This window comes from Triticum aestivum, chromosome 5A, assembly GCF_018294505.1.
Source record: "Triticum aestivum cultivar Chinese Spring chromosome 5A, IWGSC CS RefSeq v2.1, whole genome shotgun sequence".
NCBI classification, from domain to species: Eukaryota; Viridiplantae; Streptophyta; class Magnoliopsida; order Poales; family Poaceae; genus Triticum; species Triticum aestivum.
The window spans coordinates 569,670,038-569,687,662 of record NC_057806.1 but is presented as its reverse complement, the minus strand read 5'-3'; the positions used below and the strand labels follow the sequence as shown (position 1 = coordinate 569,687,662).

The 17,625-nt window shown below is 46.6% G+C and overlaps 1 protein-coding gene across 4 annotated transcripts; it reads left to right on the top strand.

The window, feature by feature from the left end:
* Window positions 1-204: 204 nt before the first annotated feature.
* Window positions 205-17,230, top strand: LOC123104852 (uncharacterized). 4 transcript variants are annotated; one of them, XM_044526765.1, is made up of 7 exons: window positions 205-502; window positions 14,666-14,935; window positions 15,019-15,235; window positions 15,332-15,574; window positions 15,660-15,799; window positions 16,461-16,578; window positions 16,715-17,230. In XM_044526765.1, the coding sequence occupies exons 2-6, from the start codon at window positions 14,823-14,825 to the stop codon at window positions 16,489-16,491; spliced, it is 744 nt and encodes a 247-aa protein (XP_044382700.1). In that variant the 5' UTR covers window positions 205-502; window positions 14,666-14,822; the 3' UTR covers window positions 16,492-16,578; window positions 16,715-17,230. The 4 variants fall into 4 exon arrangements, with proteins under 4 accessions (XP_044382700.1, XP_044382703.1, XP_044382702.1 ...); XM_044526767.1 differs by having other exon boundaries at window positions 208-502; window positions 15,660-15,769; window positions 16,715-17,218; XM_044526768.1 differs by lacking the exons at window positions 16,461-16,578; window positions 16,715-17,230 and adding an exon at window positions 15,936-15,978 and having other exon boundaries at window positions 206-502.
* Window positions 17,231-17,625: the final 395 nt, after the last annotated feature.

Here is a 17,625-nt window from a genome sequence, read left to right as displayed (position 1 = left end):
ATGAAATCAGTGCGGTGCGAGAGAGGAGAGGAGAGGTGGCATGCATGGGGAGAATAATGGCGAGACAAGCCATGTGCGCAAAAAGGAAGATGAATAAAGCTTCCATGGGTATAAGTCTAGAGTCTAGAGTAGATGTGGATTAGCAGGAGAGGCTCTGAACTTTCCCCTCCTGTTCTCTCAGCATCTCACCTACTGTATTGTTCCCTCATCTCGTCCCACCCAATGAATCCTTGCTGTATCCTGTACCAAAAGTCAAGAGAGTTTGGGACATGGCAGAAAAGTCGGTGAGGTTTGGAGATTAGTGGGTTGGGCTCCGGACGCTGCTGCTTTATTCGGACGTGACACCACTGTCCCGCCACCGCAGCCAGCAAGCTACAAGAGAGGCGCAGCGGCAGCGGGGAGTAAACTCGGGCAGATTCCGCTGCCAAAGATCTCCCCACCTTCCCGAATTTCGCCGCAGGCCAGAGGCCGTTCGTCCCCTACCCGGCCGGATCATTACTTGGTAAGCCGCCTCCCTTTCCTGCTGCGATTGCTTGTGTGCACGCGCGCGCGAATTCAGTTCTGGTTCCAGTTTAGTTGACTCATACCTGCAGTTTCCCTCCTGGGTACCTGTGTTGTTTACTCGCTCCGCTTTCTCGTGTTCGTCGCCGGCATATCATCAGGGGAAAACAAAAAGGCTAGCCATCTGTGTTCCTCTCCTAGATACTGTCTGTCTATTACTACCTCCGTCCTATAATATAAGATTTTATTACATCCAACATGTATAAGATCTTATACTATGGGGGCAGAGGGACTATATATAAACAAACTTGCTACCCCCTTTATTTGTCTGTCTCTTTTGGCCAACCAGATTTGTCCCTTTGTTCTCTGTAGTTTCTTGTACTAGAGCACAGACCTCATTGCACAATGTAATTTCCTACTGCTCCCTCCGATCTAAATTAATCGACGCGACTTTAGTACTACAACTTTAGTACAAAGATGATAGTGCTGAAGTTGCATCAATTAATTTGGATCGGAGGGAGTAGAAGATTTGTTGGCCTGGCCATGTCCATTTTGCTGCAAGTGCTGGACAGTGGATATGCTTTCAGAGTTTGACTTCTTTCTTCTATGTAGCCGTGGTCTTATCAAAGATTTCAGGGGGAAATTGCGGGGTGGGGGGACAAATCCCATCCTTTTAGATCTGCCTTTGCTTCATAATAATGTCTTGATTAAAGCTAGGTTTCTGGCTCTCCTAATGATTGCCTCCTGTCCCTTTCCCATGGGATCCATGTGCATGTGCTTAATGCGTTCCTGCAGTTTGTCTCTCCTAACTAGAGTATCTTTTTTTGGTTCTCTTGTCTCTGTATCCAGTTTCCCCTCCTGGGATCCATTTATATATTGCATATGGGATGGATGGCTGTTAGTGTCACATCCCTGGTCCTGTTATGCACTAGGCTAGACCTCATGTGAGCATCATGTTTTAATTCAAATGAAATTTGAATTGAGGAATTCAGAAGCCTCAAAACCCTAAATAAAAGAAGGGCAAAAACCCTAAAATCTCATCCATTGTTCCAAAATGCTCTTCTTAGATGTTTAATATTTTTGGCAAGGGTTTTGATCTAAACCAAAAATAATGAACATTTTAAAAGGATTTATTTTGGGACTTTGAATTTAAATCAATACTATTTTGAATTTGAACTTATATCCAAATATTACTGAATATATGTTCAAATAACTGAAACATTTTTATGTGCTTTGGTATAATCCCATTGTGCTAAATAAAATGTTCAGGGGAATTTTGTCACTGTCTTTGAATTTGTTTTATTTCAAAACAGTGGCAAAAGATTAAATAAAAACAAAACAGAAGAAAAATATGAAACAGAACAGAACTTACCTGGCGCCACTTACCTGGCCCAGCTCCATCTGGCCGGCCCAGCCCACCTCCTCCCCCTTGTCCTCTTCCTCCTCTGCCAGGAGGACGAACAGAGGCGAGGCGTGGCGCGCGCCCGAGAGGCCTCGGCCACCTCCTGCTTCCCCCTGGCCACCTCCTGCCTGGTTGCCTCCCTCCTCGACGCCCGGAGACGCCACGCGCCTTCCCGACCCCCTCCCACTTCTCCCTCGCTCTCTGGACCTCCCTCCCCCTCGCTCCCCCTCGCTCCTCTGCTCCCCCTCCCGCGACCGAATGGAGCCCGTCGCCGCCGACCAGCGCTCGCGCGGCCACAGCCACCGTCTCGCCTCCCCGACGCCTCCCAAAGCTCCGCTGTTCCGCCCCCGTCCTCCTCGTCGTCTCACGCGACCAGAAGGGCCCCGAGCAGCCGCCATCGCCATCGTCTTCAAGCTTCGGCCCCGGCGCCCTTCTCCGTCGATTCGGCCACTCCGGCGCGCCCCCGAGCCCACTAACCCTCCCTGCAGCTTCGCGGTGAGCCGCTGACCCGTTTCCCTCTTCTTCCCGTGCCGTTTGGCCGCTCTAGCCATTGCTTCCGCCGGATCCGAGAGCTCGCCACCGCCGTGCCTCGTCACCGTCGTGGCCAGAGCCACCGTGGCTCAAAGCCGGGCACACCACCGTGCTCCAAACCTCACCAGGAGCACGTAGAACCCACCAGCTTCCCCTCCCGAGCACCACAACGCCAAACCCGCAGGTGCCCGAACTCCGGCCGCCGCCTTGGAGCTCGCCGCCGTCGACTCAGGCCACCCCAGCTCCTCCCGTTCGCTCCATTAGATGCGCTGCTTTGCCAGCTAGCCGTAGCCGCAAACCACGAGTAAAACGGCGCCCTATAGCGCAAACCCGACGCGGACGCCGCCGCGATCTGAGCTTGCCGACGGTTAAACGCCGACAGCTGACGTGGCGCTGATTTAGTTAGCACTAATGACCACGCTAAACACCCCCACAGCCACTGACAGTGGGCCCCACCCCTGGTCAAACCCCAGTCAGCGCTGGGTTTGACCGGGATTAGCTCCTGTGTCACTGACGTGTGGCCCCCACACGTCAGGTTTGACCCGAGCCAGCCCAGTTGACCCTGCTGACGTCACTGTGACGTGGTGCTGACGCCATAATCATTTCTGGATTTAATATTATTCAGGAAATTCCAGAAAATAGCTAAAACTTCTAAAAAACATAGAAAATTAACCGTAACTCCAAATTAAATAATTTATATATGAAAAATTATCAGAAAAATTCAAGGAATCCATCTGTACCATTTTCATGCATGTTAGAACAACTTATAGCTGCTGTTTAGCACAAATCAATTAAATGGCATTTAAATAATCATATATGGAGTTTGAAATTGAATCTCGTATTCAAACCAACTTCATTTAATCTGTTGCTAGTTGCATTAGCCCAAAACACATTCATTTTGCCATGTCATGATCATGCATCATATTGTGCATTGCATTGATTGTGTTCCTTTCTGTGTTGCCGGTATTTGTCCCCTCTCGATAGACGCGATACCGATGATGTGATCGTTGACACTGATGAAGACTCAATGTTATCTTCAGAAGTGCCAGGCAAGCAAAACCCCCTTGTTCATTCCGATACAATCCCACTCTCTCGCTCCTGCTCTCTTTTACTGCATTAGGACAACAACGATTCATCTGTTACCTGCTGCGGTAGCTGAACCCCTTTATCCTTTGCATGACCTGTCATTGCCACAGTAAATAGATGAAACCCACTAGCATGAGTAGGAGTTGTTTGAGCCCTGTTGTGCCTACTCATTCATGCTTGTTTGTCATGCCTGCTACTGCTTAGAGTCGAGTCGGGTCTGATTCATCGGGGATGAATCAGAGGCGTGTGAACCTGTCCTACTGTGTGTGAGCTAAGTGTGTGAATACGATTTGGTAAAGGTAGCGGTGAGAGGCCATGTAGGAGTACATGGTGGGTTGTCTCATTGCAGCCGTCCTCAGGAACTGAGTTCTGTGTTTGTGATCCATGATTCAGCTACTACCACGCATTGGGCCCGAAACCAATGGACCCTCTCGGCTTCTTGATCACCCTTGTCCTCTGTCCAGGAGTTGCAAGTAGTTTCTGGTGTTTGTAGTATGCTGGAGGCCGTGCGCAGCGCTGACCGTAGGGGTGGGCTGTGATGCGGTAGGCACGTGGCCGGGTAAACCGGGCGCCCGTTTGGTGTCACGGAACCCTGTACACATCGTTTGGGGCTGTGAGCGAAACTCCGGCCGGATCTCCTCATGGATGGAACCCGAATAGGCGATAAACCTGGACTAGAGACTCGAGTGTTTAGGTAGGCCGTGGCCGACACCCACGTTGGGCTTCCGCTTGAAGGTTGCCGAGTACATGTCGTGTAAACGGCGGTAAGTGGTGAGAGCGTGTGTGAAGAAGTACACCCCTGCAGGGTTAATATGATCTATTCGAATAGCCGTGTCCACGGAAAAGGACTTCTGGGTTGCTTATATCAGTTCATAGACAAGTGAAAGTGGATACCCTAAAATACGCAAGATAAGCGTGAGTGCTATGGATGGCGTTCTCGTAGGGAGACGGGAGCGGTTCCATAGTGGTGTATTGATATGGTGAATATGTGGACTCGTGTGCGCCACCTCAAAAGAGTTACATTGCAGTCGTAGTTTAGGATAGCCACCGAGTCAAAGCTGGCTTGCTGCAGTTAAACCCCACCATCCCCTTTGTTGATAATGATGCATATGTAGTTAGTTCTGATGTAAGTCTTGCTGGGTACATTTGTACTCATGTTTGCCTATTTTATGTTTTTGCAGAGAGACTTCGGTCTCACTAGTAGTTCCGCGTGGACTTCGACGTTTAGCTTGTTACCTCAGCTACGATCTTGTGCCCTCGGCAGGATCTGGTAGATAGTCAGGCTTCTCAGCCTTTTTCATTTATAGATGTCTGTACCCAGACATGATAGCTTCCGCTTGTGCTTTGACTTGTATGCTCTGAGTGTTGGGTCATGAGACCCATGTTTGTAATATCTCGCTCCTCGGAACCTATTGATTAAATACTTGAGTCGTAGAGTCACGTTGTGATGCCATGTTGTATTTGCACATATCGAGCATATTGTGTGTATGTTATTGAAATGCTTGGTATGTGTGGGATCTGACCATCTAGTTGTTTATCTTTAGTAGCCTCTCTTACCGGGAAATGTCTCCTAGTGTTTCCACTGAGCCTTGGTAGCTTGCTACTGCTCCGGAACACTTAGGCTGGCCGGCATGTGTCCTTCTTCGTTCCTATGTCTGTCCCTTCGGGGAAATGTCACGCGATGAATACCGGAGTCCTGTTAGCCCGCTACAGCCCGGTTCACCGGAGTCCTGCTAGCCCAGTGCTACAGCCTGGATTCACTCGCTGATGACCGACACGTTCGATGCTGGGTCATGGATGCCTGTCCCTGTAAGTCTGTGCCACTTTGGGTTTACGACTAGCCATGTCAGCCCGGGCTCCTTATCATATGGATGCTAGCGACACTGTCATATACGTGTGCCAAAAGGCGCAAACGGTCCCGGGCAAAGGTAAGGCGACACTCGTGGGAATACCGTGCGTGAGGCCGCAAAGTGATATGAGGTGTTACATGCTAGGTCGATGTGGCATTGAGTCGGGGTCCTGACAGCGTTGGTATCAGAGCTTGACTGCCTGTAGGATTACCAAGCCAAACTGGTCGAAGTTGAGTCTAGAAATTCTTAGTTATATAAGGGAATTGATTGTGGGATGGAACGTAAGGCTCTTTTTACTCCTTATACCTCATGGCCTTCTGATCTGAGTCATCATCTTCTCTTCTACGGGGATTAAGAACTAGGCTATCTCTTCTTTCTATCAGGATCACGTGTTACTAATCCGTAGACTTAAGATTGTTGGGTTTAAGTCTCAGTTCAGTTCCTACTACTTCCGTATGTTAATTGTTGATCTCGGAACCTTGATATTGTGCTTCTGAGTGGTTATGCCACCATTTTTGTGAATGTCTCAAATCTTTTCTGAGCATTTACAGCCGTTATGCTATCCGAATCATCCCAGGTTTCTAAGTAGTCTGATGCATTTGCAAATCCTTTCTTCCCGTTTCAATGTTCCCATGGGCCAGATTAACCACACTAATCAGTGAGTTGAGGTACTCTGTTACCTTGACATATATGTTGGAGATATTATTATGACCCTAGGTGTCTTAGGGGATCATCTAGTGGCCTAGCCATGATCTGTGTTCCCAGTATGATGATTCTGGCCTTTATTCTCGGAAGCATCCCGTGATGCTACTTAGTAGTAGGTATTCTGTTCCTGGGTTCTTGAACCCGAGATTCACTCTACCTACTTCATGTTGATAGTAATTGCTAATGCCTTTAGGATATTAGTAACCTTTGCGATAGTCCTTGAAGTCCGTGGTATCTCCTTCTTCCAAATACCATAAACTACTTATGGCAGAAGTTCCTCGTTGAACTGAACGATCACAACCAGAGTGCTCTTGATGAGTTCTCCATTATATATTGTGGCTCTGCCAGTTCTACCTTTCTACATGGGTTATCCGGAAGAAATATGTTGAACTTCGTTCGACATGCTAAACCATGCATCCACAACTCAGGAAATCATATGTTCTTTTGAGTTGTCCCTCTGTAGTTGTATTTGACCCTTGTCCAGCAGTTGATAGTCAAGTTGATGTCGTGCATTCGTGTTCACCGATGCTCGTTATTCTTGTGGTCCGTCAAGCCATTCTAGTTCGGAATGACTAGGAGAAACAAACTCCAGTACCTCTTCCATATCCAGGATTGAGTCAAAGAAGTTGTATGCCGCAGATCAAATGCCAATCCAGCTTTTGGTTCTGTTCTACCTTGGAGTATTACCCCTCTATGTCAGAATTGTCATGAGAACTGCACCAACTCTCATGAATTTTGACGTAGTGATACTTCTCACCATCATTAGTCATTCCTCGGCCCTCGTGTTGATGCAACCGGAATACCGATAAATGAATTGAGATGTGTGAAATCAATACTCCCAGCAACCTCGTTGCTTGGTAGTTAAAGGATAATAATTTCATTCTTAGCGTGTTGGTTTTTGAATCATCCTTCTAAGACTGATCGTGCTACCTAGTCCTTATTTCGGTGCACCCTTCGATTGATGAGTTAGGATCTTGTCAAGTCCTCACTCATTTTATCATATCGTCTTGCCCTCAAAAGCGAGATTGTTCTCGAGCTTAGTAACATACCGGTGGTTCATGATTTTCCGAATATCTTCTCGGAAGTATTACCAGGTTGTTCCCTGACTGTTATGTTGAGCTCGTGATCAAGTTGGTTTCTTGTGAACCACCCTTTCTCCAAGAATCTGTGTTGGATATCCCTGAGCTAGTTGGTTAAGCTAGACAACAACTTGGAGAATTGGAAGATAAAAGCTTGCCTAACTTAGTTTGTTCCAAAGGGATATTCTTGTGTAGTGTGTGTTGAAGAAAGATGATATCTTCATTGATTGGTCCCTGTGATCAGTTGCTGGACCTATTGTCTTATCAATCCTTTGATTTGAGTGTGGGCTATCGTCAAATCAAATCAGTACCAACGATGCTCGTAATGTTGTATTATTCGTGGTTGATCCCTCGAGCATACACCATTACATCTTTGGTCTGACCAATGCTATCACCGTGTTCACTTAACTATGGAATTCCTTTTAAAAGGAAACCTAGATGAATTGTTGTTGAGCCCATTGACAACATCCTTATCTCCTCCATGATTTTGTTGAACATTAAGCTAGTGTTGGAAACTTTTGAAAGCATTATCTTCATGCTAGCTCATGAAGTATTTGTTTGATGAAAGGAGTGACTTCCTCTTATACACGTGCATTTGGTGAAAGTTGCCGCCGTGGATTTGAGAAAGTTAGTTTTGCTTCCTCTGGAATCATCCCAAGTCAGTCATGCATACGTGCGAAGTATTCTGTGGTCTGGAGACTTGCAACCTTCATTCCATATGTGTTCCGAGCACACCAAGCCACTGATTGATTTGTTCAAGGAGAAGAAGTTCCTTCTTAAGAGCATGCCTTATGCAAGGATTTTGATATCCTCGTTGATGGTTCCCCACCTGAACTCGGTAGTGTTTTATTATAAGACTACCACGTGGTCATGCTTGTCTGGGACAACGTGTTCACATGTTTGTAGCAGAACCAGCTCATGTTTTGGAGCTTGCTATCGTAGTTCATCTCCCGAGAATCCCGCAACGTCATCTCGTCGATTTGTGTGGCAAACTTCCGTTTTTCTTCCTAGACTCGATGAGTCTGGAATATCCTGACACCAACCAGATCTGAATCTCAGGCAGATATGATGGTTGGAATATTTCCCAAGAATTATAATGTTGGTCGCGCGATAACCGGTAAAGTGGATGTCGTGGCCAACACACCCAGCCGGAAGACCTGTTATTATAATATCTTGATTGATGAAGTTGGCCACCTCCCCATAGGGATTTCGTAGGGTTTACTCCCTAGTTGCCCCTATGGATTTTTGTGTTCCGAAGTCCGACCTTTTACTTGATGTTCTAGATATCAAACCATATCTATGGGTGGATTACGCTAGCACATCAAGGAGTACATTAGAAGCGGAGTGCTAAATGTCTCTCGGTTGATCATCCAGATTTTATTTCCTTGGCCCCGCCAAGGGTGAAATTTGAGAAAGTGTTATCTTCCTTTGCATCTGCATCATCCATCATCATTTATCATGGTAGCAAGTTGTGTTGCCAGGATCCTTGACACGGATGTTGGTAAAACCTTGATGATTATGGAAATGCTCAAGTTCTTGAGAGCACGCACAAGCGCTACGTGTTATCATCGGCTCTAACTGAGATTCCTCTCAGTTTCCTCGGCAATGCTATGACCTATTCAAACAGTGAATTCACTCTCTATTGTTGGGTTCTTCCCCAGTTACCAGAATCATTCCCAGCATTTGCATTCTGTTCCCAGCTTGCACCGCCATTGTGCCATTCTACCATGGGTCTCTTCCATTTCCGGTGATAAGCAAATTCATCCATTGCGTTGTCTTCAACAAGGTAATCCACATCATCCAAGTCCGAGTATGCCATTCTACTGACCCCCTCCAAACGATCGCTTGAGAATTGCCTTAGGCTGGTATAAAGGTTTTCAATGATCTCTGAATCAAAGGTAATTCTTTTTGCCACTTAAGGAAATAATCTACGAATCACCCTCCTTCAGGATGTTTCGTCGTGGTATCATGGCAACTCAACTCCTCGCTACGTGGACAATCGTTTACCACCTTCTTAAGTGTGGAATTGTTGTCCACCTAGTGAACCTTCGTCATCCGTTTCTTTCCACCCCTCTTGATGTGTATCTCGTGTCTCAACCCGAGAGATGGTCCTATGTCTCATTCCGTGAGTTGTTCGATCTTCGAGAAGATCGACCCTTCTAGAGTCTCCTTCTTCCCTCCATGTCATGTTGACAGGATTTCTCAGAGCAAGACTTCAAGACAATGATGGTGATCGAATCAACGTTCCTATGAAGTGCAACCTGGATCGTGAAGATTGTACTAGTTGCGTTCCCCCTTCACCTTACCCTACGCTTGAATCTCGGGACGAGATTTTTGTTTAGTGGGGGTGAGTTGTCACATCCCTGGTCCTGTTATGCACTAGGCTAGACCTCATGTGAGCATCATGTTTTAATTCAAATGAAATTTGAATTGAGGAATTCAGAAGCCTCAAAACCCTAAATAAAAGAAGGGCAAAAACCCTAAAATCTCATCCATTGTTCCAAAATGCTCTTCTTAGATGTTTAATATTTTTGGCAAGGGTTTTGATCCAAACCAAAAATAATGAACATTTTAAAAGGATTTATTTTGGGACTTTGAATTTAAATCAATACTATTTTGAATTTGAACTTATATCCAAATATTACTGAATATATGTTCAAATAACTGAAACATTTTTATGTGCTTTGGTATAATCCCATTGTGCTAAATAAAATGTTCAGAGGAATTTTGTCACTGTCTTTGAATTTGTTTTATTTCAAAACAGTGGCAAAAGATTAAATAAAAACAAAACAGAAGAAAAATATGAAACAGAACAGAACTTACCTGGCGCCACTTACCTGGCCCAGCTCCATCTGGCCGGCCCAGCCCACCTCCTCCCCCTTGTCCTCTTCCTCCTCTGCCAGGAGGACGAACAGAGGCGAGGCGTGGCGCGCGCCCGAGAGGCCTCGGCCACCTCCTGCTTCCCCCTGGCCACCTCCTGCCTGGTTGCCTCCCTCCTCGACGCCCGGAGACGCCACGCGCCTCCCCGACCCCCTCCCACTTCTCCCTCGCTCTCTGGACCTCCCTCCCCCTCGCTCCCCCTCGCTCCTCTGCTCCCCCTCCCGCGACCGAATGGAGCCCGTCGCCGCCGACCAGCGCTCGCGCGGCCACAACCACCGTCTCGCCTCCCCGACGCCTCCCAAAGCTCCGATGTTCCGCCCCCGTCCTCCTCGTCGTCTCACGCGACCAGAAGGGCCCCGAGCAGCCGCCATCGCCATCGTCTTCAAGCTTCGGCCCCGGCGCCCTTCTCCGTCGATTCGGCCACTCCGGCGCGCCCCCGAGCCCACTGACCCTCCCTGCAGCTTCGCGGTGAGCCGCTGACCCGTTTCCCTCTTCTTCCCATGCCGTTTGGCCGCTCTAGCCATTGCTTCCGCCGGATCCGAGAGCTCGCCGCTGCCGTGCCTCGTCACCGTCGTGGCCAGAGCCACCGTGGCTCAAAGCCGGGCACACCACCGTGCTCCAAACCTCACCAGGAGCACGTAGAACCCACTAGCTTCCCCTCCCGAGCACCACAACGCCAAACCCGCAGGTGCCCGAACTTCGGCCGCCGCCTTGGAGCTCGCCGCCGTCGACTCAGGCCACCCCAGCTCCTCCCGTTCGCTCCATTAGATGCGCTGCTTTGCCAGCTAGCCGTAGCCGCAAACCACGAGTAAAACGGCGCCCTGTAGCGCAAACCCGACGCGGACGCCGCCGCGATCTGAGCTTGCCGGCAGTTAAACGCCGGCAGCTGACGTGGCGCTGATTTAGTTAGCACTAATGACCACGCTAAACACCCCCACAGCCACTGACAGTGGGCCCCACCCCTGGTCAAACCCCAGTCAGCGCTGGGTTTGACCGGGATTAGCTCCTGTGTCACTGACGTGTGGCCCCCACACGTCAGGTTTGACCCGAGCCAGCCCAGTTGACCCTGCTGACGTCACTGTGACGTGGTGCTGACGCCATAATCATTTCTGGATTTAATATTATTCAGGAAATTCCAGAAAATAGCTAAAACTTCTAAAAAACATAGAAAATTAACCGTAACTCCAAATTAAATAATTTATATATGAAAAATTATCAGAAAAATTCAAGGAATCCATCTGTACCATTTTCATGCATGTTAGAACAACTTATAGCTGCTGTTTAGCACAAATCAATTAAATGGCATTTAAATAATCATATATGGAGTTTGAAATTGAATCTCGTATTCAAACCAACTTCATTTAATCTGTTGCTAGTTGCATTAGTCCAAAACACATTCATTTTGCCATGTCATGATCATGCATCATATTGTGCATTGCATTGATTGTGTTCCTTTCTGTGTTGCCGGTATTTGTCCCCTCTCGATAGACGCGATACCGATGATGTGATCGTTGACACTGATGAAGACTCAATGTTATCTTCAGAAGTGCCAGGCAAGCAAAACCCCCTTGTTCATTCCGATACAATCCCACTCTCTCGCTCCTGCTCTCTTTTACTGCATTAGGACAACAACGATTCATCTGTTACCTGCTGCGGTAGCTGAACCCCTTTATCCTTTGCATGACCTGTCATTGCCACAGTAAATAGATGAAACCCACTAGCATGAGTAGGAGTTGTTTGAGCCCTGTTGTGCCTACTCATTCATGCTTGTTTGTCATGCCTGCTACTGCTTAGAGTCGAGTCGGGTCTGATTCATCGGGGATGAATCAGAGGCGTGTGAACCTGTCCTACTGTGTGTGAGCTAAGTGTGTGAATACGATTTGGTAAAGGTAGCGGTGAGAGGCCATGTAGGAGTACATGGTGGGTTGTCTCATTGCAGCCGTCCTCAGGAACTGAGTTCTGTGTTTGTGATCCATGATTCAGCTACTACCACGCATTGGGCCCGAAACCAATGGACCCTCTCGGCTTCTTGATCACCCTTGTCCTCTGTCCAGGAGTTGCAAGTAGTTTCTGGTGTTTGTAGTATGCTGGAGGCCGTGCGTAGCGCTGACCGTAGGGGTGGGCTGTGATGCGGTAGGCACGTGGCCGGGTAAACCGGGCGCCCGTTTGGTGTCACGGAACCCTGTACACATCGTTTGGGGCTGTGAGCGAAACTCCGGCCGGATCTCCTCATGGATGGAACCCGAATAGGCGATAAACCTGGACTAGAGACTCGAGTGTTTAGGTAGGCCGTGGCCGACACCCACGTTGGGCTTCCGCTTGAAGGTTGCCGAGTACATGTCGTGTAAACGGCGGTAAGTGGTGAGAGCGTGTGTGAAGAAGTACACCCCTGCAGGGTTAATATGATCTATTCGAATAGCCGTGTCCACGGAAAAGGACTTCTGGGTTGCTTATATCAGTTCATAGACAAGTGAAAGTGGATACCCTAAAATACGCAAGATAAGCGTGAGTGCTATGGATGGCGTTCTCGTAGGGAGACGGGAGCGGTTCCATAGTGGTGTATTGATATGGTGAATATGTGGACTCGTGTGCGCCACCTCAAAAGAGTTACATTGCAGTCGTAGTTTAGGATAGCCACCGAGTCAAAGCTGGCTCGCTGCAGTTAAACCCCACCATCCCCTTTGTTGATAATGATGCATATGTAGTTAGTTCTGATGTAAGTCTTGCTGGGTACATTTGTACTCACGTTTGCCTATTTTATGTTTTTGCAGAGAGACTTCGGTCTCACTAGTAGTTCCGCGTGGACTTCGACGTTTAGCTTGTTACCTCAGCTACGATCTTGTGCCCTCGGCAGGATCTGGTAGATAGTCAGACTTCTCAGCCTTTTTCATTTATAGATGTCTGTATCCAGACATGATAGCTTCCGCTTGTGCTTTGACTTGTATGCTCTGAGTGTTGGGTCATGAGACCCATGTTGTAATATCTCGCTCCTCGGAGCCTATTGATTAAATACTTGAGTCGTAGAGTCATGTTGTGATGCCATGTTGTATTTGCACATATCGAGCATATTGTGTGTATGTTATTGAAATGCTTGGTATGTGTGGGATCTGACCATCTAGTTGTTTATCTTTAGTAGCCTCTCTTACCGGGAAATGTCTCCTAGTGTTTCCATTGAGCCTTGGTAGCTTGCTACTGCTCCGGAACACTTAGGCTGGCCGGCATGTGTCCTTCTTCGTTCCTGTGTCCGTCCCTTCGGGGAAATGTCACGCGATGAATACCGGAGTCCTGTTAGCCCGCTACAGCCCGGTTCACCGGAGTCCTGCTAGCCCAGTGCTACAGCCTGGATTCACTCGCTGATGACCGACACGTTCGATGCTGGGTCATGGATGCTTGTCCCTGTAAGTCTGTGCCACTTTGGGTTTACGACTAGCCATGTCAGCCCGGGCTCCTTATCATATGGATGCTAGCGACACTGTCATATACGTGTGCCAAAAGGCGCAAACGGTCCCGGGCAAAAGTAAGGCGACACCCGTGGGAATACCGTGCGTGAGGCCGCAAAGTGATATGAGGTGTTACATGCTAGGTCGATGTGGCATTGAGTCGGGGTCCTGACAGTTAGTATTTACTCCCTCTGTAAACTAATATAAGTAGTGATCTAAACGCTCTTATAGTAGTTTACGGAGGGAGTACTACATGCTTTAGTGTCGGGCTGCTGAGATAACTTGTAGGATGTCATGCCAACATGGTCAGGGTACTACCTGTTTACTGTGTGCCTGTGGCACTATACAGAGGATACTCTGCATAACTTCTACTCCCTCTGTACCTAAATATAAGTCTTTTTAGATATTTCAATATGAACTACTCCCTCCGTCCCATAATATAAGAGCGTTTTTGACACTAAGGTAGTGTTAAAAACGCTCTTATATTATGAGACGGAGGGAGTACATTTTGCTTCGTATGTAGTCCATATTGGAATCTCTAAATAGACTCAGATTTATATACATGAATGAGATGCATCTGGAATCAGTGGCGGAGACCCAAGAGAACACCCAGTACGTGTGTGCAAAATATTTCTTCCTCTGCGCCGAGCCATCTGCCGAAACCCTCCTAATTCTCAGATAAAAAAAAACCCTATATGAAAAACTTATGACTTCCTTTACATATCAATTTGGGCAGCCAAATTTGTCCTTTGTTCGCTGTAGTTTCCTAGATTTACCGGCCTGGCTATGAACATTTACTGCACTACCGGGCAGTGGATGTTTTCAGTTATGTGTTTCTGGGAGAAGTTTCGTCCTGGTAGAGCTACCTTGACTAAGAGTAGTTGTGTTTTGCCCCTGGTTATGATTGCCTGCCTGCCGTTCCCATGGAATCCATGTGCTTAATGGGCTCCTGCAGTTTGTCTACGCATACTTTTTTTTTTGGTTCCTTTGTCTCTATCTCCTCGTATTCGTTTTACGTAAGCGACTTAAGTATTTACATGATTTACTTTGGAGCTACTGAGATAAATTTGTAGGATATCCCCGTATGTCCACTTTGTAGCTTGGGACTTCTTTCAGAAGTTAGTCTTGATATTGCTGTTCTGCAGGTTTATCGCCATTTAGTCAGATTGTGACAATTGTTTCTTTATGCAGATCTGGCCACGGTTCTGGAATTTTCACCAGTGAGAGAGGGCCCACTCTGCTTGCTTTGACTAGGAGTATGAACTATCACTGACTTGGTGAGAGTATTTTTGTGGTCAGAGAAAAGCTCCATAAGCAGCCCTCTGGTCGTCTGGTTGAATCCCTTCTAATGGAGAGGGTTAGGACCATTCTGACTCATGGATACCCATACCCACATGAGCATTCGAGACATTTCATGATTAGGAAGACTATCAAGCCACACTATTCACACTTTAGTCGCTGGTAAGCAATCTCGGGAGTCTTTGAAAAGATAATTGGAAGCAAAACAAGATGTATAAGTTCCCTGATGTTGTTTCTGAATACAGGTACGTTGCTTGGATATTCTTGGCAGCATTATGGCATCTCCCTAGTTTTCAGTCAATGGGGTTGGATTTGAGGATGAATCTTTCCCTCTTCCTCGCTGTTTATATTTCCTCTCTAATCATCTTCCACGTCACATTTCTTGGACTCTGGTATTTGGATCTTGTTTCTCGCATGGCAGAGAAAAAGCCAGAGATGCTTACTATAATCAAAAATTGCGCAGTAAGTTTTTTGGCATACAATGATTCAGGTGTTCCGTTCATGTTCTCTTAGATACTTGTGATTTTTCTAAGATTTGCATTTTCTGTCACATCACAGGTGGTAAGTATAGCTTGCTGCGTGTTCTACAACCACTGTGGTAACAGGACCCTTTCAAGGGACAAATCTATTGATCATAGAACTGCATTTTCACTGTGGATAAAGCAAAATGAGTACAATACACTGATTTCAAAGCTATGGCGTATGCATAAGTTTAAAGATCATATTTGCTCGCCCTGGTTTGCTCCGGTTGGCTTTGCCAGTGATTATCCACTTCTATCGAAATGGGCCATTTATGGAGAAGTTAGTATACTTCACCTTCTGTTCATGCTTGGATATCTCTTTGGTTTATTTACTGCTTTATTGTTATCTTGTATGTTTGCTCCAGTTAGCTTCCAATGGATCCGAACGCTCCAACATCATTTCACCTGTCTACTCTTTGTGGGATACATTCATTGGTCTTTACATGGCCAATTATGTCGTGGAGCGGTCAACTGGGTATGCCTACTGTCTGCACACATCCATCTGGTAGAATTTCTTTTTGATGTATTATAAACAAGTCAACAAGCCTGCCCCAACTTGTTTGGGACTAACGGCTTTGTCGTCGTTGTTGTTGTATTATATAAACAAGTCAACAGATAAGTTTGCATTCTGTCATCTTCAGAGGGAACTTATGGTGATGAAAAGGAAATGCAATATGTTCGTCATGGTTTCATCTACGTAGAACTATAATATGGTATTCAACGTCCATAGCCCCTTAACAAAATGCCAATGGTTGTTGGCGAGCCATGGTACTGAAGAGTTTATTACCTATATGTCACATGAATATGCTTTAGTGAATAACATGGTGTGACTGGGTAAGATATCCTGAGCTCATTATTACTTATTAGGGTACTGAAGAGTTGGACATGATGATGACCACTTTATTTGTCTTTTTCACATGTTTGTCTAGCAGATAAGAAAATAGGGTACTGAAGAGTTGAACATGGTGTGCATACTTTGATCATTTACATCACTTGAAGTTTTCAGTTCATGTTTGCTGATTAATGACTATAAATGTTTTGCTTGTCATATGCTAGTTTATCACGAGTTGCATTCCATACATGGATGATGCCACATATTAATTATCTTTGCCAGCTTGTTATATTGGATTTTGATTTTTTTCTGCCCTTTTGAGTATGCTCTCCAGCCTCCTGCTTGGTATACGCCTGAACACGTAACATTGGAAAAACCTGAACTTCCTCTTGGAGTTTCTGAGCTCAGGCAGTGTAGCTGACCACAATGTTTTATGATTCCTGGAAACCACGGTAAATATTACCTACCTATGATCTGCACTGTACTTTATGTATTATGACATTCATATACATGTCTTCTTCCTTGCCCATCAGTGTTACAATTTTTTCTTGGCATCGGAGAAGTTAAACTATATATTTTTTAATACAGTATTGTGACGAGAGCTATGTAAATAAGGATGACAAAAGCTGCTCCACAACATGGGCTTAGCCCCAGCCTCTGTACGTATGTGCCTCCAGTCACACTGGTTGAGCATGAGCCGGGTAAGGACGTGCTTCGTGTAGATGCAGATGCGCCTGAGGACTGTGTAGGATACACCGAGTTTTAGCACCACAAAGATATCCTCCAAGTGAGCCAAGTCACGGATATGCTTGTCCATTTTTTCTTTGGTTAAATAGCATCCCGTAAAAAATAGCATCCCGTAATACCTTCCATGCCCATTCAACCAAGCTTTCTCCACCTCCAGTGCCCTTGGCAACCACGCCGATTGTCAGCTCTAGCAGAACGACACCAAAACTGTAGATGTTAGTCTTCTCGCTCGCCCTTCCATTGTACTGAAAGTATTCTGCAAAATTCGTATTTAGTTAGCATTTGATGAAAATGTTTGAGATTCCTTGATGGATTTGAGACCCATCAGGGGGTCATGTACCCGTGTGTAACACAAATGGTTGACATGTTGTGGGACTGGCCTGGGTTGATAATCATTCGAGTAAGGCCAAAGTCGGCGATCTTAGCATGGAACTCTGGGTCAAGCAAAATGTTGCCTGACTTGATGTCCCGATGGATAATAGCATCTCCCCACTCTTGGTGGATGTAGTTGAGGCTTGGCCATCAATAGCGATGGTCAGCCTCCTCAGCTAGTACAATGGTGTAGGGGCGCCCTCGCGGTAACGGTGGTGCAACCAGTCGTCAAGGCTGCCCTTCTCCAAGTGCTTATAAACAAGCAGCTTGGCATCTTAGCTGGAGATTTTGCAGAGCAGCTTAGTGATGTTCTTGTGATTGAGCCCAATGTCTTCACCTTCGAGCTGAGTTGTTTGTGGTCCGGATTTCCCGTGTTGCAT

What these genes read in the sequence shown, in the direction of transcription:
- LOC123104852 (XM_044526765.1), top strand. Translation starts at nt 14,823, where the DNA reads ATGGAGAGGGTTAGGACCATTCTGACTCATGGATACCCATACCCACAT. An exon ending in AATGGGCCATTTATGGAGAA is followed by an intron (nt 15,575 to 15,659) that starts GTTAGTATACTT and finishes TGTTTGCTCCAG; the next exon opens with TTAGCTTCCAATGGATCCGA. An exon ending in TGTCTGCACACATCCATCTG is followed by an intron (nt 15,800 to 16,460) that starts GTAGAATTTCTT and finishes TATGCTCTCCAG; the next exon opens with CCTCCTGCTTGGTATACGCC.